The 26,458-nt window shown below is 37.9% G+C and overlaps 2 protein-coding genes across 12 annotated transcripts in view; one reads left to right on the top strand and one right to left on the bottom strand.

Moving 5' to 3' along the window:
• UTP18 (UTP18 small subunit processome component) overlaps positions 1 to 2,027 on the bottom strand; it is a 37,022-nt gene extending 34,995 nt beyond the window's left edge. Inside the window, exon 1 of the mRNA XM_031966430.1 lies at positions 1,554 to 2,027. Within this exon, the coding sequence (XP_031822290.1) occupies positions 1,554 to 1,892 (339 nt within the window). The 5' untranslated portion in view covers positions 1,893 to 2,027. The remainder of the gene's footprint in view (positions 1 to 1,553) is intronic.
• Positions 1 to 26,458, top strand: part of MBTD1 (mbt domain containing 1) — a 76,973-nt gene that overhangs the window by 2,832 nt on the left and 47,683 nt on the right. For 6 of the 11 annotated variants that reach the window (XM_031966429.1, XM_031966420.1, XM_031966421.1 and 3 more), the window contains exon 2: positions 23,921 to 24,122. In XM_031966429.1, coding sequence (XP_031822289.1) covers positions 23,921 to 24,122 — 202 coding nt within the window. Of the gene's footprint in view, positions 1 to 2,333; positions 2,622 to 3,437; positions 3,501 to 3,600; positions 3,713 to 12,826; positions 12,997 to 23,920; positions 24,123 to 26,458 lie in introns of those variants that run through there. The other 5 variants (XM_031966425.1, XM_031966423.1, XM_031966424.1 and 2 more) reach the window with 5 other exon arrangements.

The following is a 26,458-nucleotide window of genomic DNA, read 5'->3' as shown; positions in this document are numbered from 1 at the left end:
ATTAAACATTTATTCCTCAAGGAATTTAAATTTGGGGGAGAAGGTAAAACAAGTGACTTGCCTAGGAATGGGGGTGGAGGAGCATAAGATTCTAAACCTAATCAATTTAGCTACTGAGTGAAGAATGGATTGTAGTAGAGACTTAAGGAAGAGAGACCAACCAGCAAGCTACTGAAATGAGAAGATGAAAGGTTGTGACAGCTGAGTTGATTGTCAAGAAGGAAATATATGCAAAATATGCTATAAAGGTGGAAATGACTAGAGTTGATAATAGTTTAGAAACATAGGGTAAGATGCAGTTGAGGATAACACCAAGTTAGCAAAACTGGATGACCAGGAAAACAGTGGTACCTTTAACAGTAAGCAGGAAATCTGAAAGGGAAGAATGATAATAAGTTCTGTTTCAAGTATTTAGTAAATGTCTCCAGGATTTCCACTTTGAAGCTATTCCAAAGAAGTCAATGATGTGAGAGACTAGAGGTCAGGAGAGGAGTTTAGGCTGGATAACTAGATCTGAGAATATCTTTAGAGAAAAAATAATTGATAATGAGATCATCAAGTGAAATAGTATGTAACAGCATTTGTCAAACTATATGCTTGGCACATTGTCAGAAAGAGAAACAAGTGACAGAAATAGAAAAAATCTAGAGACAAATTAATATCTAGAAAAGAATGATCAACAGGATCAAAGCCTTCAGGAGATCAAGAAAAAGAGATTATACTAAGCAATTCAGAAATTATTGGTAACTTCGGAGAGAGCAATTTTAGTAAATAATTAAGTCCAGACCCAGACTTGCGGGAGGAGAGAAAACAAAAGGAAAGCACATATTACGGGCTAATTATAAACCACTTTCTCAAGTTTAAATAAGATAAGAAAAAGAAATACAGAATAGGTAGCAGAGATGGATCTAGGAAATGAGGGTTTTAAGGAATATGGAAACATGGTCTTGTTCCAAAGAACAGGAAGGACATTATGAAAAATGAGTAGTGAAAGTGGGGAAAAGAGAGAAGACAATTTGTTGTAGAACACCACAATCGAGGTTGCAAGGAAAGGCGAGCTCGTCAAGAGCTATCTCTGAAAGGAAAAAAATAAGATAAAGACGATAACGGGAGCAGACATCTGAGTGGCATGAAACGAGGCAGAGGGGCTAAGAGAACGTTTTCTGCAAGGTAAGGTCCTTCACTTCCAGGGTGGGAGGAGAGAGAAAAAAATTGGAAAAGGCCATTAAATACTTGTAAGTATGAAGTACTTGTATAACGCCGTCTTGCTTCAGAAAGCTCTCAGGGGGGAGTTTTGTAATAAATTTGTAACAAATGCAACAAGCGGACGCAGGGAGTAAGGTTTCCTGGTCTTTCGCAGCACGTGTGTGGAAAAGGAAGGCAGATGGTGGGAGTGAACCGTGGCTGGGACTGGTTAGGGCCAGCTATCCGACAGAACAGCACAGCGTCAGCTAAGAAGTTGTTAAGGAGGGTGGCCTTGCCCCCGACACGGGCCGCCCCGCCCCCACAGCGGAGGACCAGACCCCCGGCCTCCCGCGCCGTGGCTCCTTTACCCCGAGGCTCCGCAGCCGCCCCAGCAGCAAGTCCTCTTCGTCTACGGCGTCGTCACCGAACACCAGCTCCTCCAGACACCGCTCGATCGCCGGCTTGTCGACGCCCAGGGTCAGCTGGTGCAGTTGCTGGAGCCGCCTCTGCTCGTCTGCCGAGGAGATGGGCGCAGGTCCGCCATCGGGCCGGGGAGAGATCTTTTTCCGAACCAAACGAGCCGTTTTGGAGACCTCCCGATTCCGACCCCGGCCTCGGCCCAGGCCCCTGCCCCGACCACGGCGCACGCTGCCGCCCCGGTTCCAGTCCTGGCCGCGCTTGGACACCACGCTCCTATCGGGCGGCATGGCTCGTCACCGAGCTCTCAGAGACCGAGAACTGCAGGGCGCAAGCTCGGAGTAGACTCTATTTCCGCCGCCGCGGTGGCTGATGGGGTGTGCTTGGTCCCTCCTCACATGACCCAACACTTTCACTACGTAACCTCCCACTCCCCTCGCGAGCCCCTCCCCACGTGACACTTCTTTAGTAAAAACTCATCTCAGCGGATGTAGGGGGGACGTTGTTGAAATGGTCCTGACGGAAGCGTCCTGCAAGCTCGAACTGCAAAAGGAAGAGGTTGACGGAAAATAAATGGATAATTTTTTCTTAACGTTTGCATGCTCAAGGCTCGGATTGGTTTGGTTGCTCTGCTTAACTGCAGTTTAACGGCTCCGACCCCCTCCAACTTGGTAGCGCCGGGAGAGTACGGCGCCTGTCGAGGGTCTAGTGTACGAAGGAAGGGAGGGCGAGGGGGAAGTGGGCCAATCGGGCCACGGGTCACGGCGCAGGCGCGCTGGGCTGGGAGGGCTATGTTAATGTTGTTGATATCTTGGGGCCATCCGAATTAAAAGAAGTAGGGGTAAAACCCGGGGGTTACGGAAGCTGCGGCTGCGAGGCCGGGCTGAGGCGAGATCCCTCCTGCAGGTGTTGTCCCGAGGAGAGGCGCCGGCCCCCACCGTGGGGAGGGGGCTCGGCGGGCCTGGGGAGCACAGCCCGCCTCTGCCCATGAGGCCCTGATGGAAAACACAAAGGATCTGGTGAGAGCGGAACGCGGCGGCGGCTTTGTGTGGAAGCTGACGGGCTTGGGAGGGCAGCGGGCCACTGTAGCTCCCCCGACCGGGCCCCGCCGACACTTCGGCTCCCCCCCGCCTGCCCCGAGGGCCGTTAACGGCTCCCGAGCCGCTCACTTTGTCAGGAAGAAGCATTCCTGGGAAAAGTCTGCGTCCGCGGGGGTGCCAGGGACCGGGGGCGGCCTCAGTGGGGGCCAACCTCTGTGCCCACCCGCAATCTGGGAGCCATCTCCCCCCTCTCCCACCGTCCGGGGCTGCGGGGTGGGCCGCACGTGGTGTTGGAAACACACCAAGGGGGCGGGGTGCGGCGTGGGAATCGGGGCTTCTCCCACCTCCTTGTATTGCTTAGGGTCCCCGGGAAGGTTGGGGGAATGGGGAACGGGGGCGTGGGGTAGTCTAGGCTTCCCCTTGGGGCTTGTCAAGCTTTGGGTGTTCCCGAGCGTCCTCGTCCCGCCCCCCACTGACCTAAATTCTACGGAGTTGGCAAGAAAGAACGTGAGGCTATGGGGAAAGAAAGGTGTGGAAACGTCATTTAAGAACCTACTATGGGCCAGGTCTTATGCTAAGCGCTGGAAATTTAAAAAAAAAAAAAAGTAAAAACAGCAGCTTTCTAAGAAGTGATAGTCTAAGCAAGGAAACAGCATTCGGACAGTTGTGCGCAAACATGATAAATACAGGATCAATTGAAAATAACCTCGGAAGGCACAGAATTAAGGGAAAGAAAGACACGGAAAAAAAGCAGAGATTGTTAACGGAAACTTTGCTGGGTCCCTTGGGTTTCAGGGAGAAGGATTCTTGAGTGGGAAATATACAAGCCTCTGGAGATGCCCGGGATCCTCTTCTGAGGTATTGTCTCTCGGGACATTTTTCACCCACAAAGCAAACTTGTTGCCTAAGTCATTTTTCTTAGTCTCTTTGTTCTCTAAGGACTCCATCCTATTCACAGGTAGGGGACTGACTGGACAAAAAAACTGCCCTTCATAGAAGCCAACCCTTCTTAGAAGAAACTAACTAATCTGCTTTCTAATGTGACTCTGCCCAGGTTCTTCAGAGTAAGAGTAAGAATACAAATTTTTAAAACCCTTTTTCCCCTTTCCCCCAAACACTTTATCCCAACATTTTAATGTTTGCAAAATGACTTTTAATGATCTTCACAGCAAGTTAGAATATTTGCAGAATGGCTTTTATTGTTTTTCACAGTAAGTTTGGGTATTTACAGAACTGCTTTTAATGACATTTAAGTAAGCAAGATAGGGAATTTACTATTTTATTTATGAATTCAGTCCAAAAAGAACCCTAATTTGTTGTTTTTCATATAAGAATTTTTCTTGGTCAACACTGCTGTTTCTAAAGTAAATCATTTCACCCAAAGTAAGGGTGATTGGTACCTGCTATGTAGAATGCTTCAGCAGTTTTTCTCTTCCCACTTTGAAAGTATAGAAGAAATTTGAATGTGTACATATATGTATAGTATCTGCAAAGTGGTATAAAAGCTAAAGGGAGAATTGTGTTTAGCTCTTGCTTCCTGGCTCTGTTAGGCTAATTTACACATGTTCCCCTCACCACTACCACCTGTTTCAATAATCCTGTTGTCTCAGAGAGTTACATGCCACTTTGAAATTTTCCCATGTTTAGATTGCAATTTTTTTTAGTGCTTTACTTAAACACTAGAATTTGTTTTTAATCTCTCTCTTTTGTATTACCACCACCTTTAAATAAGAAACATTTAAATTTATGTATAGAAGCCCGGATTCAGAAGTTTCTGGTACTTTAATAAATAATTAACTTATTTTAATAAGATACTTATATGTAAATATTTTATTGGGGGACTTTTTAAATAGAAATTTCTAGTTTGGAATTTTCTGTCCCTTAAAACATCTCTAAAGTTTTAGCTAATGTTGAGTGTGAGGGTGTTTTCCTGATTGCTTTTAAGATGAACTATGAGAAGTTAATTGACTTACTAGACAAGAAAAACTGGTTTGATACACGTTGCAGAAAGTCCTGCTTTACTTGTGTTTTTCCTTCACATTTGGGTTATATATTGACCATAGTTTTGGTAAGTATTCAGTTGTTTCTTGCCTTCAATTTCACCTAGAAACTTTATAAGCTGTGGTCTTCATTTCTTAATGATTTTAAAACTGTGTTATGTTGATTTAAAAGCAGATACCATCCACAAAGAGTGGCTCAATGAATAAATGAAAGAGTATTAAGCACTAGAGACACAAATAGAAAAAAAGCAAAACTGTTTCTGCTCTCAGGGCGCTCACATTCTAATAGAGAAGAAACACTTTCTATTGAACATGAAATGGGAGAACCCAGGGATCTTAATAGTGTAGTGACAAAGCAGATGGCAGTATATCTTTAACATCATTGCCATTGATAAAAATCCTGTTAGCGCCAAAGACTTTGATGTTGAAACCTTTCTTTGGAGGCCTTTAATAGCTGTGGTTGCCAAGTAGGCAGGTGCTGGAGTACTTGCAGTTGCCAGGTCTGTTCTTCACCTTGGATATGAGGGGGGATGCCACTGCTATCCCCAGGACCCTTATATACAGTGCCCTAGACTGCCTTCAAGGAAAAGTACTAATTGAGATAGTAGATGGTTGTCCCCCTGGATAACAGCTTCTGGGCAGGACTGGAAGCAGGATCATGGTTTAGGGATGAGGGGGGAGGGGTATACAACTATTACTAGATCTCATTGGTAATTGAAAGATATTCCTCAGTGGAGAAAACAACCAAATTCTTATGGGTGGCAGACCACTATAATTGGAATATTTATTCCACAGCTATCTTAACCATAAGATATAGATTAATCTTTTGAAATTTGGTATTTTTGTTTAAAATGTAGAGAGCTACTTCAAAAAAACCCCAGAAAATTCAGATTAATCACAAAAATTAAAGTCTGAAAGTGACATATTAGTTGGCTCATCGCTATTATGGGAAAGCCTTGTTAACAGTAAAAAGATTAAAAAATTACCAAAGGCCCCTCTACTTAACCTATTCCCATCATTTAACCAAAACACAGTTGTAAAAATTACTGATTATCACTTAAATATATGACTGAAATAAACTTAAAAGAATTATTTTTTAATTTAGAAATTTTTTTCCTTATTTGCAAGAATAAGAGAAATTAGAATTGGTGGAATAAAAATCTTTGTACAAGTTTCAGAAATAAAGTAAAACTATAGATCAATAGGATGAACACTCATCTAAGGACCAGAAGATGGGAATTACTCAGTTCTGTAGTTAACCAGCTGTATACTTTGAATTGTTGTTTATAAACAATGTGTGGACTAGATGGTCCCTGATATCCTTCTAGCTCATAAATTCTATGATTTTACACGTTAGCATTGACAATTTAGTTCTTATTTCATTGTAATCTCTACTTTGCTCTAAAACATGATAGTTAGAACTTTGAAGTTGGAGTTTAAATTCCACTTCAGACACCAACTCGCTAGGTTATACCCTGGTCAAGTCACTTAACTTTTCTGATACTAACTCTTCATATATAAAATGAAGGTTAAAGTACCACTGCCTCACAAGGTAGGCATGAGGTTCAAATGAATCCATATTTGTAAGATGCTTTATAGAACTTCAAGAGTCCTATAAAGGCAAACTAATGGTATTTCTGGGATCTGAGTTGTAAAAGACCTCAGGTCTGACCCCACAGATGAGTTAAAATCCACTCTATAACATCTCTAGCAATAGATAATGGAGGTATTCCTTGAAAGACCTTGAAAATAGGGAAGCCTATTGGCTTTTAATTAGGTCATTGTATATTTGGACTGCCCAAAACGTTGGGAAGTTTTTCCTTCTCATGACCTCATTTTTGCATTTCTGCAGTATCTTCACATTGCTTCTAATTCTGCCCCTCATAGCCAAGCAGAATAAATCCTGTCATTCTACATGACAACCCATCATCTATTAAAAGTCAAAATTTTTTTGTCTTCCCTACTTTTTGTCTCAAAGTAAAATATCTCCAATTCTTTAATTGATTGTTATATAACATGGTTTCAATTTTCCACTGTTTGGTTCCAGTCATTTAGAAATCCCATTGTGGGGAGGAAAGGCACTGTATAATAAGCATTTATTAAGTGTTTATTGTTAAGGACTGTGCTGAGTACTTTATAAAGATCTCTTTTGATCTTTACAACTACTTTTTGAAGTAGGTGGTTTTTTATGGTCTCTGTTTTATAATTGAGAAAACTGAAGAAGACAATGGTAAGTGACTTGCCCAGGATCATACAATGTGTGATCTAATTTTGAATTTGGGTCTTCTTGACGTTAGGCCCCATGCTCTTATCCACTGCACTATCTAGCTGCCATTGTAAACAAGCATTTGATAAATTCCTATTATCTACCAAGCACTGAGGATACAAAAATAAAAATGAAACTACCCTCAACATTCTGTTGGGAGACAACTTGTACATAAGTAAGTACAAAGCAAATACATGGCAGTGGAGTAGAGGGGGAGGGTTCTTAAGAGTTGAGAATGCAGTGCATTTCTTACCATTAACGTTAAGTGCCTGCCTTGAGAAATGGCAAGACCACCAGGTTGGCTAGACCCTTGAACTTGTGAAAAATTGTGTGTGTGTGTGTGTGTGTGCGTGCGTGTGTGTGTGCAGGTCAGGTTGTGGAGGGCTTTAAAGTTTATTGACCAGGGCAGGGATAAAAGAGGGGTGCAATTGCTTTGGCATATGGATAGAGGAAGAATTGAAGAAAGAAGTGAATAATCCAGAGGCTCTTTCAGGGGTTTACAAGAAAAATAACGAAGGCCTGAACTAGAGTTGTTGTATGAGAAGGGAGGGAGGGATCTGAGTGCATGTGTGGGATGAGAGAGGATGAAAGAGGTTGCAAACCTGGGTGACTATATGGATGGGGTGTTCTGCACAGAAATGAGGAAGTTAGGAAGAAGAATGGATTTGGAGAGAAAGATGGTGAGTTGTGTTTTTTTTATATCAGACACTTCTTTCAGTGTCCTGAGATATAATTCATCCAGGTCTGTTGACTTGCCACTTGTCATAGTGACTAAGTCTTCTCTTGCTTCTCATCATTTGAGTTTCAACTCTATTAATCATTTTGCACCCCAATTCCTAGTGGTCTTGATGGAGGAAAAAATATAATGAAATAATTTTGAATTCTCTGTTGTCTCTGATCACAATTCCATCCTTATTCTTGACCTCTCAGAAACATTTGATGTTATTGTCAGCATCCTTCAATCTGGGTTTTTTGTGACACAGCTTTCTCTTGGTTTACCTACTTATCTGACCCATCCTTCTCAGTCTTATCTATGTACCTCCTCTTAACTGTAGCTGTAGGTTCCAACCTGGAGTGTTGTTAGAATCCAGGAATTCAATTATCACCTCTATAAAGAAGACTTCTAGTTCTAGATATCCTGCTTCAGTCTCTCTCCTAAGCACTTGTCTTCCATCACCAACTGTCTCTTTGATATTTCAGACTATTTATTCCACAAACATTTGTGCCTGTTTAAACAGAAGTTTACTCCTGAGGGATTCAAATCCCTCCTTATTTTAAAAGTTAATCAACCTATATTTTCTCTGAATTTTTTCATGTCTGTTTTCCCCTAATTAAGAACACACACCAAACTTTACCTAGAGTTTCCCTTCTAGTCTCTTGAAGTCACTAAATTAGAATATTAATTAGTCCTTCTCCAATCTATCTTTTATTCGTCTGTCTGGTCTAAAAAGCAGTTAAACAGTTCCTCTCATTGCTTCTCTCTGCCTTCTGAGGGATAAAATTATCAATAAGGCAAGAACAATAAGGGTCATACAACTGCTGAATATCTGATACTGGATTTAATTGAATCAGGGCTTTCAAACTCTAGGCTCAGTGCTCTAGCTACTGTACTCTACTACTTGCTTTTAGAACTAGATTTCTGGTGGGTCTCTCATGCTTCAAGTCTCTCCCTACTATCATCATCATCGACACACCTGACAAAGTGATTTTCCCAAAGAGCAGGTCTGTATTTGTTACCTGTCTCATCCTCGCTTCCCCTCAGTAAATTTCTGTGGCTCCCTCTCACATGTAGGATGAAACATAAAATCCTTTGTCTTGAGTTTAAGGTTTTTTTTACAACCTGAACCTTACTCCTTTTTTCAGTCTTATACTTTATTCCCCTCCACATACTCTAGAATTTGGTGATGGGGACCTGCTTGATATTCTTTGCACAAAACATTCCATCTCTGAAGTTGGTAATGGCTGTCCCCCATGTCTGGAAGGCCATCTCCTTATCTCTACCTTTTTGCTTTCCTAGCTTTCTTTAGACTCAACTTGCATGCAGTCTTTTACCGGAGACCTTTCCCAGTCCTAATAGTGTCTTCCTTTCAAAATCTTTGTTATCCTTTTATGTTACATTAATTTTTTCTGTTAATATTTCATATCTACTTTGTTCCTGTCATTATGTGACCACAGGGATTCTTACTTATTGTTCCTCCTATGAATTTCTCAGTCTCTTTAATATTATTCTTAGGGTACATCTTTTACCTTCATAGTATCTAAAAGGCTTTATATGAACATTTTTCTCTCTCCATCTCTCCTTCCCTCCACTCCTGCATCCCCTCCATTGTTCTTTTCTTTTTCAATTCCTAGAATCATTGACTCTGTTCCTGGTACCACTCTAAACTCTGAAAAATGAATTTTCACATTATCTTCTCAGGATCCAAGTCTGGATCACTTTGTCAGCTCTTTCTAAACAAAGCTGCTGCTCATGTTTCCTCCCCCTGTTCCTAGCTCCCCTTTATGTAGGTATAGACTGGTTTTTCTTGTATTTGTATCCTTAGTATATAACATAATGTCTGACACATAGTAAGTACTTAATAAATGTTTTTCATCATTTATTTCACTTTCATTTCAAGACCCCCCGATCAGATTCCTATGCTTTTAAGCAATGATGCTGCTTCTGATCTTCATATGCACTCTTAACTCTGACTTCTATGAAAGGCCTTGTCACACCAGCATCTGCTCAAACCTAGAATTCTGAATCCCTTTCCCCCAGAAACTTCTTAACCACTTATTCACATGCCATATCTTCCATTATCTTCTGAAAGTCCTTGAGCAGCAATGATAACAAATAATGCCTTTTTATTTTTTTAATACACTATTAGGAGACTTCTTCCAGATTGCCTCTGAGGGGAGAAAAATCTAAAGAAATCCAGCTTCCAAACACTTCATACCACCTGCTTTCCTCACTCGCCTTTTGTCCTTTCTCTCCCTCTAGATGCCCATAGTATAGTAGACATTGCTTTGCTTGTTGCTTTTGTTTGTTGTCTTGTGTCCTCCCCAAGATCTCCAAGATCATATAAATTCCTTAGAGCCAGAGAGTGAGCTACTTCCTTGTGCTATGATGGTGCTTTACATAGACCATATTGACTAGTATAAGAGCAAAAAGGAAGAATGGAGCTAGAGCCCCTTCATTTTTCAGAAGAAGAACCTGAACTCCAAGAGATAATGAACCTGGACATGGCCCCTTCCCTCTCAGTCCAGTGCTCTTCCACTTGTCATTCTCCTCCATGACTTTAGACTCTCAAAGAATATTAACAGTTTTTGCTAGATTCTACTTACTATTGCATATACAGAAGGTGACTGGAAATTTGTAAAACTATAACTTTGTTTATTCACCATGGCCATCTGATATAAAACCCCACATTTGGTAGATGAGGCTGTCAAGTTCAGAGAAGCCTGGTGACCTAACCAGGGCCTGGCTAAAATAGCAAACAGCTGCTTTTTTACTAGACCATATTAACACTGATGTTTGGTCTGAGGCTACCAGTGTGTTTTTCTTAAATTTCTGCCTTGGACTATTAACCCTTTTACCCAAAGAATTATATACTTCAAACCTAATTTCAATATAGTTTTTTTTACTACCCATTTTAAAGTGCTTTAAGTATTTTCACCTGTGTCATCTAATTTCACCACATAATGTTCATATAAGTCATTTATTAAGTGTCTGCTATGTACTAAACACTCTGCTAAGTGCTAGAATACCAAAAAAAAAAAAAAAAAGAAAGAAAGAAAAAAGAAAGAAAGAAAGCCCCTGAGAGCTTCCAATCTAATGGATTAGTAAAAACAAGTTGTAACCTTACTTGGGAAAACTAAGATGCGAATATTGAATGACATCCAAAATCACATATCAGTGATAGAAAGGAAACTCAAATCTAGGTTTTTCTGATTATCAAAGTGAAAGCAAAAGTTTCTGTCTCTGGACTTTTGTAATTTCCAGTTATCAGAGCATAGTTTCCTTTTGATGATGAGTCATAAGTGATGTTTAAATATTTTACTTAGAATATATTTACTGTACTTATGGGGTTATTAGCTTAGCTGAATGTCAACCAATACAGCAGGGCCAGTATTATTCTGAACTCAAAGATAGGGAAAATGCATTTTATTCTTTATGGTTCTATAAAGTATAATCCAACTCAAATGTTGAGAACAGTGGAAATATGTTGGTACTACTATATACATTCATCTTTATGATGAGAATTTTTTTTGGTGTGGTGTTTTTTTTTTTTTAAGTTAAATTAATCTTTAAGATCCTCCTTTTTTCTCTTTTCCCTCTCCCTTTCCAGTGGGGCCAAGGAGCTCAAACATAGAGCTGTTTAGAGAATGATTAGAGCTAAAGGTTAAGGATGGGAAAAATCTCCTATATTCATTAATTTGTTAGTTGTAGGGGTGTGTTTGTGGAGAGGGGGGTAGTAAATAAGTATATGTGTAGATGCATAAGTGAATGGGGATACCCAAGTCTGTCCACTCAGTCCTTTGAGTAGGGAGCTAGAGCAAGGCCACAATAGTATACTTGCTTAGAAGGAGAAAGGAATTAAACATGTGAAATAGGCCACATTATGAAGTCATTAAGTCTTCATGGGCTTCAACCCTCAAATGAGAGGATCTATAAGGATGGAGATCATGAGCTTATTAGAAGAACCTAACTGGTAGGATTCAATGTTGAATGCCATTTTTCTTATTTTATGTATGAAGAAATAAAGGGGGCAAAGGAAGGCTCTTAAGAATGTAGTTTTTTAAATATTTTCTTTTTTATTCTAAACTTAATCATCAACAAATAAAAACTTAAGAAGAATATAGAAAATATGAGGTCAGGAATTTTGTTCCATACAGGTTTTTTAAATGAATAATAAATTTAACAAGGTAATAACATAATTGCCTTATTCATGTCCCCTTCTGAACTTTTTCCTATTTTTCTAAAAATCTTTCTCTTTCCTTTCCTGTATCATTTTTTTCTCCCTGCTATGAGGCTTCTTTAGAGAAAGTACCTTCACAAGGTTCTGAGGAGGAAAAAGATCTTCATTACTTAACTTCTGGAGAAGGCAAGAAATACAGAGCCCAAAGAAGGGGTGGTAGGGATGACACACGAGTAAATGGAGACTTGGATCCAGGGAACCTGGAAGAGATGGGGTTGGCTCCTGAGGCCTTGTGGCCTGATATGGGCATTATCTCAGTTTATGCTTACTCTTACAAACCAGGCTCATGAAAGGAAGAATTTCTGCTTAGGCTGCAGTTTTACATTCATTTGAGAGGTGATGCTTTCCCACTACATTTTAAAATGGGGAGTAGATTATAGAGAAGTTAATCAGCTTCCCAACTCCTACTGAGAAAGATCCTCACATTATGCCCTTATATCATTTGATATATTCTGGGTACCTCATATTCAGAAACACATTTCAAAGTCAAATATTTCTAATTATTGAAAATGCTGCTTCCTTTTGTTATACGTAGTCAAATTGATGGTAAATTAGCAAAATCCTTTTCAATTATTACCTAGGACTACAATTTAGAATTGAGACTACCCATATATGGATTCTTACATCCTTACTCAATCACTGATGGGGCAGTATTGCTTAGTGGATAGAGAGGACAGCCATGGAAACCTGGGTTCAGATTCTACCCAAAATTTAGTAATTATGACAAGTCACTTAAACTTTCTGAGCCTCAGTTTTCTCAACTGTAAAATAAGTATTTTTCAACTTGATAGGATTGTTTTGAGGGTCAACTGAGAAAATCTTCCCAATGGGGTCATCATCCATTTCCCATCCCCTTTGTGTGGGTGTGTACCTGGTGTCTGTCCTGTGCACTCTTCTACCTGTGTACCTCTGTCAGTAACCTCATCAGCTCACATGGGTTCAATTATCATCTCTGTGCAGACTACACAGCTTGGTGCAGTGGAGAAAGTGCTGGATGTGGAGTTAGAACCTGCGTTCAAATCCTGGCTCTGCTACTTATTCCCTGTGTGACCTTGAACAAATCCTTTAATCTCTCTGAGCCTCAGTTGCCTCATCTTAAAATGAGGGAGTTGGACTAGATGACCTTGAAGGTAAGGTCCCTTCCACCTCTAAATCTGCCTTCCTTTTGACTCCTAACCTTCATCTCTCTCCTATACTCTAATCCCACATCATCAATTTCCTGCTATTTGTTTCTACATAGATGTTGCATAGGCAACTCAGACTCGGCACTTACCAAACTCATTATCTCTCCTCCTTTTTGCTGACTTCCCCTTTTTTTGTCAGGGTTGCAACATAATTTATTCACTGAGGTCTGCAACATTGGGATTAACCTCAACCCTTGACTCCCTCATCTCCCAGATCCAGTCAGTTGCCAAGTGTTTTTGATTCTTCTCTGTAATATCTTTATTCCCTTTTTTCCACTCACACCACAGCCACCCTTGTTTCATCACTTCTGTTCTGGACATAGCTTTTTGTTTGTACCAGCCCTTCTCTAATCTAGTTACAACTCTGGAACTCCAGTTCTGATCACATAACTCTGGCTCAGGAAGCTTCAATGGCACTCAGTTAACTCTAACATAAAGTACAAACTCCCCTGTTTAGAATTTAAAGCCAATCACTGTCTGGCTTCAATTTGCCTTTCCAGACTGATGTCACATTACTCCTCTTTACACACTCTACAATCCATCCAAACCGTCCCATGAGAGATAGCATTTTATCACCCATAGACTCTCTCCCCCAAATTGAAATGACCTCCCTCCTCATCTTTATTTCTTGAAATCCCAGGCTCTCTTCAGAATTCAGCTCTTTTGCTATTACCTATATCAGACCTTTTCAGGTCCCCTGAATTGTTAGTGCTTTCCTCTGTCCCTGTCACTAAAATAATTTTGTGTTTCATTTGTATGTATTCTGTATCTACTTACCTATTCTCATATTGTTATCTTTTAGCAGAATATAAATTCGCTGAGGTCAGGGACTATTGTTTGTTCTTCTGTTTGTAACCCCAGTACCTAATTTGGCACATAGAGGTTCTGCTTAAATATTTGCTAATTTGGATTGCATTTTTTAATTTCAGTTTTATTTTATTTTCCATTCCAAATTCTATTTCTCTCATTTCCCTACCACTACTATAACCAATTGAGCAAACAAGAAAAATAAAGCCTTTTATAAATACATATAGTCAAGTAAAACTAATTCCCACATTTACCATGTCTAAAAAAAATAAGCTTCAGTTTGCATTCTTAGGGAGTTCATTAATAGCTTGCTCGGTTTTTTTTTCTAAAATGGGACTATTTAATTTATTTCCTCTGTTTAATTTGGGTAATCTATATTTTTGTAAGTATTCATCCCTTTCATTTAGATTATCAAATTTAGTGGCATATAGCTGGGCAAAAGAGTTTCTAATTATTGCTTTAATTTCCTATTCATTAAGTAAGTTCACCCTTTTCATTTTTGATATTGGTAATTTTATTTTCTTTTCTTTTTCTAATCAAATTAACTAAAGATTTATCTATTTTGTTGGTTTTTTTCATAAAACCAACTCAGTTTTATTAGTTCAATAATTTTCTTTCAGTTTTATTAATCTTTTTTTTCAGAATTTCAAATTAATATTTAATTGGGGATTTTTAATTTGTTCTTTTTCTAGCTTTTTTAGTTGTATGCCCAATTCATTGATTTTCTCTTTCTCTGTTTTACTCATATACGCATCTAGAGATGTAAAATTTCTCCTATAAACTGCTTTGGTGTATCCCATAAATTTTATTATGTTGTCTCATTATTGTCATTCTCTTGGATGAAATTATTTCTATGGTTTGTTATTTCACACACTCATTCTTTAGGATTAGATTATTTAGTGTCCAATTTTTCCACATTCATTTATTACATGTAATTTTTATTGCATCATGATCTGAAAAAGAAGCATTTATTATTTCTGCCTTTCTGCATTTGATTGTGAGATTTTTATGCCCTAATACATGATCAATTTTTGTGTAGGTTCTATGTACCACTGAGATAAAAATATATTCTTTTCTGTTCCCATTCAATTTTCTCCAAAGGTCTGTCATACCTAACTTTTCTAAAATTCTATTTACTTCCTTAACTTTTTTCTTCTTTATTTTGTGGTTCAATTTACCTACTTCTGATAAAGGGAGTAGGAGATCCCCACTAGTATAATTTTGCTGTTTATTTGGATGTTATACCACTTGGTGCATGTTTAATATTGATGTAAACCTGATCAGGATTGCTATCCTTGCTTTTTTTTTTTTTTTTTTCCTGAGGCAATTGGGGTTAAGTGACTTGCCCAGGGTCACACAGCTAGGAAGTGTTAAGTGTCTGAAGTCAGATTTGAACTCGGGTCCTCCTGACTTCAGGGCTGGTGCTATATCCACAGTGCTACCTAACTGCCCCTACTCTTGCTTTTTTTTTAAGTTTAGCCAAAGCATAATGGATTCTGCTCCAGCCTTTTGCCTTTACTCTTTATGTATCTCTCTGCTTCAAATGTTTCTTGTAAATAACATATTGTAGAGTTCTGACTTGTAATCAGCTCCACTATCTGGTTCCGTTTTATGGGAGAGTTCATCCCATTCACATTCATAGTTAAAATTACTAACTCTGTATTTCTCACTAAACTTTTTCCCAGTTGATACTTTTCTCTCTCCTTTTCCCTTTTCCTCCTCATCAGTGTTTTCTCATCACCACCTCCGTCACTGTGCTCTCCTTTTTTTCAGCCCTTCCCCTTTTTCCTGTCTCTTTCTCCTTTTACTTTTGCGCCCCCTCTTCTGTCTGCATTCTTGAGTTCCTCACTTTCCTGGAGGTGGGCAGCATATCATATCATGAGTCTTAAGAATTGTGACTGCTTCCATTGTCTAAAATTCTTTGAAAGTTGCTTCTTTACAATATTGTTGTTACTATATAAAACATTCTCTTGGTTTTGCTTGCCTCACTTTGTATCAGTTCATTAAATTCTTTTCACGTTTCTTTGGAAACCATCATCTGTAATCATTTCTTAAGCACAGTAGTATTTCCATCACATTCAACTGTTGTAACTTGTTAACCATTCCCCAATTGATGAAAACACACACTCACACACCCATTGTATTAAAGCTGTTATAGTGCTGTGTAAGAGTGAGCTATTATCACTTTGGGAGAAGGAGAAGATTAATTTAGAGGCAAATTATAGAGAAATGAAATCTTAAAATGAATATTTATAATTTTAATCAGTTCCTTATTTTTGCCAGTGTAAAATAAGAGCTTTTGATGACTTGACACAATATTCAAATTCAATTCAAAAGATATAATTGCTGCTATGGCATTAATTTTAAAACACTAGAGATTTTATTTCAGCACAAATACTGCATTTGAATAGTGACATCCCTTTTTAGTTGAAGATTATTTTCATTGAAATTTAGAATGTTTGGAATAGTTTTATCAAAGAATATCACTCCACAAATATTCTAGTGAAAGTGACTTACATAATGCTCTTTCCTTTGTTGCCATGCATTTATACTATCTCCCACGTCTATTATGCGCTGCCCTCTCATATTTTATCTGTTGGAAATCCTTCCATTATTTAAAGCTCAGGTGTTACTACCTCTTCTATGAAATTGCCTCACATTGCAATCAGAAAGAGTTTAGAACCCAACTCTGATGTTTATTTTCTGCATGATCTTGGGCAAATCAATTAACATATATGGGTCACAGTATCCTTGTCAATAAAATGAAGAAGTTGAACTAGAGGCCTCGGATCTTATGAAGTATTGGATGATTTCTCAGACTCCTCTCATTACTCCTAAGTAATCTCTCTCTCTCTTGCCTCCAAGTTGTCTTAGCACTTTGTATATACCTGCCTCAAGTACTTTGCATGTTGTTATTGAGTCCTTTCCGGTTATATCTGAAAACCCCCATTTGGGCTTTCTGGGCAAAGACACTAGAGTGTTTTAATATTTTCTTCTCTAGCTTATTTTACAGAAGAGAAAACTGATACAAACAGGGTTATGTGACTTGCTTTGGTCATACAACTACATGTCTGAGGCCAGATTTGAACTTAAGATAACCCTTCCTGACTTCAGGCCTGGCCCTCTAGCCTATCACATTGGCAACCTAGCTGCATTAATAAGTTAGCGTAGTCTGATTTATATTCTTATGTCATCTTCCACACTGGACTGTAAATTCCTTGAGATTGGTCATTCTTTTTCATTTTAATACCTGCAGTGCCTTGCCTGACAATTGTACTCTTACAAGTCTTGTAGAACTAAATATTTAAATGTGTTACCACTGTGGAGCAATATAGTGAACATCCTTCCCATTGAGGAACAATTTGTAATATTGCTGACTGACCTTTGGCTTCAAAAGTTATAAATCTTACTGTCGTAACAATGACCATCTTCTGAAGCATGTATATAAGAAAAAGCCTGAGTCCTAGCCACTTTAAATAATATCCATAATATTAGGAAATTTGCAAAATTGAATTATTGAGCCTTATTATCTACCCTGCTTTGTATACCCTCCAGACTTTCAGGCAATTGGACTTTCTTTTATTTGATTTAATATATAAGCTCTTTGAGAACTGAGACTGTCTTGTTTTTCTCTTTGCATTCCCAATGTTTATACCATCATGCACATAGTGAGCACTTGAAAATGCTTCTCCGTTCTAATTGCATGCCTGTGCAAACAACTCCTAGATTATATACTTTATAGTACAAAGGCTTTATATGTGTGTATCTACACACATCTATACATATATATGTACACACATCTTGTCTTCTCACAATAATTTAATTTTTTATATACCATCATCACAACATAATTATATTTTTCTAAAATACCTAAATCTTTCTCCTTTCTTTCTGCTTTACTGTCTTTCCATATCTCTCTCTCTTTCACTCTCACTCTCTCTTTCATTCCCCATTTCCCTCTTCCCTTTCTTGCTAACACATGTATATCTTCGTTTCTACTTTAATGAAAAAAAGATTGAATCTGTCTGACTTGAGCGCCCTCGTTTTCCATCATGTGTTTATTTTTGTGTGTTTTTGTTTTTATGTTGAACTTTTATTTTCAGTTCTAAATTCTCTTCCTTCACCTCATCGAGAAGACAAGAAATAAGTTTTATATATATGAAGTTAGCCATGATCTAGCCTTTAAAAGCCCCTTTACCTTTACAATTAAACTTATCTCTCTGTATTTACTCCTTACAAAAATAACCAGAACCTTCCATTAACCTTTTTTAATGCTTTCCTTTTTCTTGTCTCCATTCGTTCTGATTTCGATTTTGACCAGTCTCTTAAAATTGTTTTCTTCAGTCTCCAATGATCTCCTGATTACTTTCAGTGATTTTTTTCTCAGTGATCTTTAAGCTTTTAAGCTTAAAGCATTGGCTATTGTGATCCCACCTCTTTGAAATTCTCTTTTCTCTCAGTTGCCATAATGCTATTTTCTTCTAGTTGTCTCTTCCTTAGACTTAGTCCTTCTGCTTTTAAGTGGTTCCTCTTCTTTATCAATTTACATTATTTTCAGTTTTACCTTGCAATTGACTCCCAAATTTTCATTTTTAATCCTAAACTTCAAAATCCAAATTTAACTGCCTGCTAGGCTAATCTACTACATAAACCTTTAGTTCCTCAAATTTAGCATGTCCAAAATTGAACTCATCATTTCCCTCAAAAAAACTTGCCTCTCTCCATTTCTCTCTCTGATGATGGTATCAACATCTCCTCAGTTTTCTACGAAATTGATTTTATCTTCCTCTTCCTATTCCTACATCCTAATCCTCCTGCCCCTAAATTCAGATTTTTTTATCTCATCACACATAGACTATTTAGTAGCTTTCTGATAAGATATCCCTGCTTCTAATCTCTGTCTCTTGTTCCATTTGAATGTTCTAACAATATTTATCCTACTCCATTCATGTTAAGCTTTTATTTGCATTCACCTTTAGGTTCATCACATGGGGTTGATTCCATGTGTGATGTTCACACAGTTACTAAATTAAGTTTTATTTATGCATAAATCTCATCATGTCCCCCTGCCCAGATAACTTTATAGCCTTTAGGTCACCTGTAAGGTAAAATTAAATTCATTATCTTGGCATTTAGTACCCACTAGTCTTCCTATATGCCTTTCCAACCTTATTTTATATTATTCCCCTTTACATACACTCTATACTTTTGCTAAATTAAATCACTTGCTATTTTCTAGTCTCATTCTAATCCATTTATTATTTATCTAGTCACTACCTCTTCTTCAAAGGACAACCTAGGACATTCCATACAAGTGAACAGTGAGTTAGACCTACAATTAAACAGGAAGAGAAGAGTAAGTTCTTTAGGAAATTTTGAAGCACCTTTAATGACCTTAAGCTTCTCCCCAAAACAAAGGCATGTCTTTTTAATATGGAATTTCTACAAATATTATTATTTGGTTTCACTGTCTGGAGCACAACAATTTCTGAAGAATTGAAAATAAAAATCACCTTTAAGAGTATGGGGCATAATAGCAAATTGCAACATATTACCAGGGAGTAATTTAAACAAAAAACCGAAGTTTAAAAAAAATTCAAAAAATGTGTATGAGATAAAGATGAGGGCTTTGGTCATAGATAAAGAATAACAGATGGATGACCTAAGCATTTCACTAGTATTTTTATAATATTAAGAGAAAGAAATGTTTCCAGGACCTAATATGAACACCCTGACACCCTCTCCTCTCCACTGTCCCCTCACCCAGACGAGAATTTTTATTGGTAAAAGGAATGTCCATTTAGCATAATATTAATCCATTTGAATCTTTCTCATACATGAGTATAGTATGCCCACATGAATTTATTCCCTTCAAAGATCAGCATATTGTAACCTCCCATGATGTTTTCCCTTATTTCCCCAGTTCTGGATGATCAATATCCTCCTTTTCATCTTTAATACCACTTTCTCCCTTGAATTTGACCATGTTCTAACCTAAACCATAGTCATGTATGTATATCTCATCCTCACCTCTCCCCTTCATCCAAATTATAAACTCCTTGAGGGCAGATATAAATTTTTCATAAATAATCTCTGCATCTTAAATAAGGTAGTAGTTTAAAATAGTTATTTAACTGAGCAACTTTGTGACTGGGTTATTGGATTACCCATCCAATTCTGATTGGATTCTGATCCTCATTTAATACAAAATTAATCAAGCTCAAAGAGGTGTAAAAAATATCTTGCCCAAAATCTTAACGGCTGATAATCTAGCCCTGAATCCCACTTAGAACTAGGAGTCAAAGCTGGAAATCCAGGTTAAAACCATTTTCCTATATGCCATGGTGCCTCCCATATCAAAATGACTTTTTTGAGTACCATTCTCCTACACAGTAGTCACTTGGGAAGCTCTTAGATGTTATCAAAGAATGGCAGTTTAGGGATGAATAGTTGTAAGTTGCCTTTGTTACCTCTGGCATATGGTCTTGAATATCTTCAGTAGTGACCAAACTTACCTTTTGAGGACATATTTGGTTTTTGGAAAAAGTGAAAAGTCATTCCAAGCCAAACGCAGTGAATGAGTGCCTTCTTTTTCTAACTATATCCTGTATTTATTCTCTTAATATTTGCTCTTTGGATATCAATATTTGTATTTGCTGTCCCTTTCATAAGGTAAACTCTCAGAGAAGGGACTATTTCTTTTTTTTGTATTTGCGTCCCTAGCACCTCCTATGGTGCCTGATCCCTAGTTGATCTTAAAAAATACTTGTGAATTGAGTGTTTAATACTCCCAGGATGAGGCCAGAAAAACAGGATAGGAGATTCTGCCCTTGATTGTCTGGTTTGGATTGGAATTTTTTTGGTTTATTTTTTAATCTGGCTAATAAACTGACATTGGAGATCATTTTAAAAGATTTATTGTGACAATGTTTTGGACATTGAAATTAATATATGCTCCAACTTTGAGGACATTACTCATCTATGTACATTGGGGGAGGGGGGGCGTAGTTTACCTAGAATCATTGATGATTCTAGGTACAGTAAGAAGTGTAATTATCCATCAAATAAATGGACTCTGTAATCATGCTTACTCACCAGCCAACCTCACTCCAGTTATTTGAAACAGACATATTCTTCAGGTGACAGCAGATTTTCAGTTGCAGTGTGAAGGAAAATCTTCTCAAAGAAAAAAGTACTGCACCTTCTGAGGAAGCTGCTTCTCCTCCCTTTTAATGATTACATGGCCACAGTCACTGTCAGGTGAGAGATTTTCCTTCAGGAATCCAGAGGAAGAGGAGACTTATTAGATAAGATCCTTTGCTCTAAGGAGTATTGAGGCAAATTTTTTGTCAGAAAGGTATGGTGTTGTTGTCCTGGCTCTCCTGTCAGAGATATGACAGAGATGCTTCCAAGTCTTGCCAGACCAGATGATTAGGAGTATGGTGATGTAGAAATGAAGGAAAACTTGGAGGAAAAATGACTTATCTAGAAGTTTTAGAACTTAGAAGAAGAGAGAAAATTGAAGCATAATCTAACATAAACCCTCGATTTTAGGTAGATAGATTTCAAAAGGTTGTTTGTTGAAAGAATAGGTAGGATCTCATGGACTTCTATCCTGAAGGGGGAGTACAAAGGTTGGAGAGCTTTCAAGACCAAAATTATTCTGAAGACAAATACAATAAGGAAAAAAGGGGGAAGTTGTTTAATTAGATTACAGCCTCCCTGAGAACAAGGATTATTTGAAGCCTTTTTCTTTGTAGTCCCAACACTTAGTACAGTGTCTCGGGTATAACAGGCACTTAATAAATGTTAATTGACTGATAACTCCATATCTTATTCTTCCCTTCACCATACCCTTCCCCCCCCCCAAAAAAAAAAAAGAAAAGTTATGGAATCATAGGAAGCTCATTAACTTGTTTTCCAAGTACAATCTCAGAAGAATGGTGTTAGCTGTAAATCTCAAAAAAGGTAGAGGCTCAAAGGTGAGAAAAGGCTAAGAAAAACAAATAGGGTAGTGGTCATTTTGGTGTTTTGTTAGAGCTTTAGGAAAAGAGGAGACACAAAAAAAGAATAAGACTTTTGCAAGGGTAGATGGATTAGCAACACTAGAAACAGAACTACTCTATTCCTTCTTTTGCTTCCCTTTCCTCTGTCAAGGAGAGAATGATCTTGGGACAGGAAAGTAAGGAGCAAAAATGACTAAGAGGAAATTGCCACCCTTAATAAATAAAGAACAGCTTTAGCTATCAGTGATGGATTCAGACCCCCAGGGTCAGAGAAAACTTGGATACTGAAACAATGAAGATGGGCCTATAGAGAGTCAGAGTCATGTAGTGTTAAAGAAAGGCAAGCATCCTGATTTTCACCCAGAGAGAAAGAAGTGGAATTTACATGCCATAAGTCAGGGAGCTTGATTTTTATTCCTAGAAGAATCTTAGAACATGATAGAATTGAGGAACATCTACAAATTGAAGTGGGGGTCACAAGACTATGAAGAATTTTTGCTTCTTGGCAGAGAGTTGGTCAACTAGGTGTAGAAGGAATCATACTCCATCACACGTGGCCAATGTTTTGTTTTGCTTAACAGAACTTCTTTGTTAGGAGGAAGGGTAAGATCATTGGAAAGTAGCAACTATGTTTAGTGCTTTAAAGAACATTAAACATTCCTGAAAAACAACAAAATGGGTTATGCCAGACTGAAAACATTTCCTTTTTTGGCAGGCTTACTAGACTGATAGGGGTGTACACACATAGCTTTCAGCAAGAATTTTTGCCGTCTCATTCTATTCTTGTGGAAAAGATGGGGAGATGTGAACTAAATGAAGATAAGAAAATGTGAAATAGATTATTCAGAATGCATTTATTAAGTGCTTCCTATATGGCACTCACTGGGCTAAATGATAAATAATATAGTTAGGTAGATTCCAAAGTGGCCAGACTTAAGAGAATCACCAGTGGTCTTTGTCTCCTTAAGAAGCAGCTTCCCAGTGGTGCAACCCAAGGAGCTGTGCTGTTGAGCAATTTTATGATTGATTTGGATAAAGGCTTAAAATGGTATTCTTTGGGTTACAAATGAAGTAGAGCTGGGAGGGATCATTAATATGGTTCCAAATAGACTTTTAGAAACTGGAACATTAAACTAAATCTGTAATAAGCTGAAATTTAATCAAGTCAAATGTGAAAATCCTTGTTTGGGCTCTAAAAGTCAATTTCTCAAGTACACAGTAGTAAATTCATGGCAGGCAACAGTTTGACTGAAAAGGTTTCATGAACTTCATTAAAATGCCAGTTCATTATTTGCAGAACAGTGTGATATGGCAACCTGGAAAACTGACATTATCTTAGGTTTAACTGAGTAAGGCATAGTATCTTTTATTTCAGAAGTCTTCCATCCTCCCTGTTACCTGATTTGTTTAAGACTGCATAGCTGACATAACCATTTATTGCTTTATTTTTGTCTTTTAGAAAACTGAACCTCTTCCCCCCCCCAAGAAAATTATCTGGGAAACGACATATGGCATATAGAAACATTAGCTCATGGTTTGGGGAGGGAGGAGGTTAAACTGTTTTTTCATTTGGGAGAGAGGAATAGCTTTTCAAGTACAATGAAAGAAGAATCTACAATATTAACCTATGAGACTATAGTATAGGCTAGTTTCTTTGAACAGAAAGTAATTTTTTCCTTAGGGACAATTTTAACCATTACTTGCATTAAAGATAATTGTAACCATGAAACCAAAGAATCTGAAGTAGACTTAATACATCTCTAAAAAGATGAATATCCCAAATTTGAATAAAGATAATCATGATCTTCGTACTGTTCAGCTACCCAGAACAGAAGGAGCACTGTTACTATTTTTAAGTGGCTTAAATAATGGCAGTAGCTTCATGCTTTAAGAATTCCTGCCCCAAAAGATTGGCTTCTACTTATGAACAAAAATTTTACATTTGTAATGATGAAAAATGAAATTTATTTTTACCATTTCAGCTCCAAAAATACTTCATTTAATCTGCTTAATTTCTTGTTAATTGTAATGCAATAATGCTTCATTTATGTTTTAAGACTGAGCATTCTACACATTCCGAAAGGAAACGGCGAGATTCATTCGGGATGTTTGACGGTTATGATAGCTGCAGTGAGGACACCAGTAGCAGCTCCAGCTCTGATGAAAGTGAAGAAGAAGTTGCTCCCTTACCCTCTAGTCTCCCAATTATTAAGAATAATGGACAAGTCTATACGTATCCAGATGGTAAATCTGGCATGGGTAAGTGCTAAAATTTGTGCTATGCTATTTTTATTACCCTAGTTTTATTGTTTGATTTTTAAAAATTGGAATTCCTCTTTTATTCAGTTTTAAGTCTTTAAACCTCTCTTAAAATTTTCTGATGGAAACAATAGACCACAGAATTTTCATTTCCTGAAATGTCTGTATTTTTCATACCTATCATACTGGCACTACCAATAAATAGCTAAATGTTAAAATAAAAAGGAGACTGGGTTACTTTATAAGATAGACAATCAGCTTCTAAAATATTCAGAGTTCATAAGATCATAAAAGCCTAAGAATTAGAAGGAAAAAAAGTTACTCCCATCCAGCCTTCCAAAGGTTCAAGAATCTTTTCCACATTTTCATTAATAGCGGTCATTCAGCTTCTCTTAAAAACACTTATGGCAGTATCCCATATTTCAGAGAGCAGCTCATTCTAATTTTAATTGCTAAAAAGCCTTTAACTACATTGAGTTGAATTTTGCTCCTTGCCCTATCACACCCTACGGTACCATCATTGTAGCTCCTGCCTATCATTGCTGGTTCTGCCCTCTGACCCAAGCATAAAATTAGTATTCTTCCCTTTTCCATGTGAAAAACCTCCAGATATCTGTAAGAATAGGAATGAGATGGAGGAAATGGCTTTGTTAGTCACTAGGTGGACTCTTCACTAAGAAATTTTCAGTCATTTTTATAAGATTCTCTGTAAAAAACAGACAGATTTTTTTGCAGCTCTTCACACTATACAGCTTCAATATCAGAAATTTTGGTGATCCCCCAAATAGAACCTTCATAAATAATCTTGATTGAATTTCAGATATTCAGGTTTCCACTATGCCCAAAGAGGGTAAACTATAATTTCAGCATCCCCAGAAGAGAGGAATTTGATAAAGGAGTGCTCTAGCCTTTTCAGGTTCTGAGCCAAGATTGCTTGATTCCATCCCTCCCATGTTTTAGAGGCAGATTGTAGAGGCTGTCATTTCTACTTTTATCAAATTCAGTTTTGCCATCCTTATTAAATACTGTTACTTCCTGTCTTACTCTCTTCTAAATCTTCTGCATTCTGATTTCAGCCTCATCATTCAATTTAAACTGCACTCTCCAAAGTAACCTTTATTTGACACTGTTGATCACATTTCCTCCTGTTACTCATTCTTCTCTGAGTTTTCATGGCACTGGTCAATACTAGTGTTTTCCCTATGTGTCTGACCCCTTTTTTCTGAGACTCCTTAACTGGTTTATCTTGCTCATCCCTCTCGCTAAAGATAGATAACTCCTAAGGCTCTCTCCTGAGCTCCTTCTTTCTCTCTCTGTAGTATTCTGTCAGCTCCCCTAGATACAGTTAACATCTTCAAGCAGGTGAACCATTGTGCCATTTTACCAACTATTTTTTGGACCTTTATAGATGTCCTATAGGCATCTCAACTCAAAATGTCCAAAACAGAATTCATCACCTTTTTCTCAAAATCTTCCCGTTTTCCTTGCCTATTACTCTTCTTAATTTTCAGTAGTATTTTATTTTGCAAATAGATGAAAAGGTGGTTTTCAACATTCATGTTGTAAAACTGTTTCAAATTTTTCTGCCTCCCTTCCATACCTCTCCCCTCCCCCAAACAGCAAGTAACACAGGTTAAATATGTGTAATTCTTTTAAGTACATTTCCATATTTGTCCTGTTGTACAAGAAAAGTCAGATACACACCACCCCCAAAAAAATGAGAAAGAAAAAAAGTGAAAATACTATATGGCTTAATTTCTCAACACTCTAGGCAAATCTTTAAGAATCTAAGTTAAATAAGTTGCCAACTTGCATTGGTAGAGGGATTTTCCTCATTCGGAGAATTCTCTAGATCAATGAAATCACAGGCTTTGTCCCTTTCCCCTGTGTATAAAGACAGACAGACACACTCACACTCTCTCTCTCTCTCTCTCTCTCTCTCTCTCTCTCTCTCTCTCTCTCTCTCTCCCTCTCCTACTCACACTCACCCTCAACCCTACCACAATCTGGGACTGGTGCCTTCTTTGTCATTAATGTTGGACCTCGCTGATCAATAGGGGTTAGGCCAAGATCACTTTGAAATTAAACTTGAGAACTTATGTTCTAATCTAATTAAATGGTTTGGGACATACAACAAAATAAACATAGACAGAATAAATACAAAATAATTGTAAGGTAGTTGGAGAGAGCATTAGCAAGCAGGATCAGACATCTTGTTCAGTTGTTTGAGCGTTATCTTGAAGAAAGTGAGGAATTCTGTAAGTCAGAGGCAAGGAGAGAGTGTATACTAGGATTGGGCAAAGCCTTTGCAAAGGGATAAAGCTCTGTGAGGAATA

The sequence above is a fragment of the Sarcophilus harrisii genome, chromosome 4 (genome assembly GCF_902635505.1).
Source record: "Sarcophilus harrisii chromosome 4, mSarHar1.11, whole genome shotgun sequence".
Lineage (NCBI taxonomy): Eukaryota > Metazoa > Chordata > Mammalia > Dasyuromorphia > Dasyuridae > Sarcophilus > Sarcophilus harrisii.
This window is presented reverse-complemented; position numbering and strand designations above follow the sequence as displayed.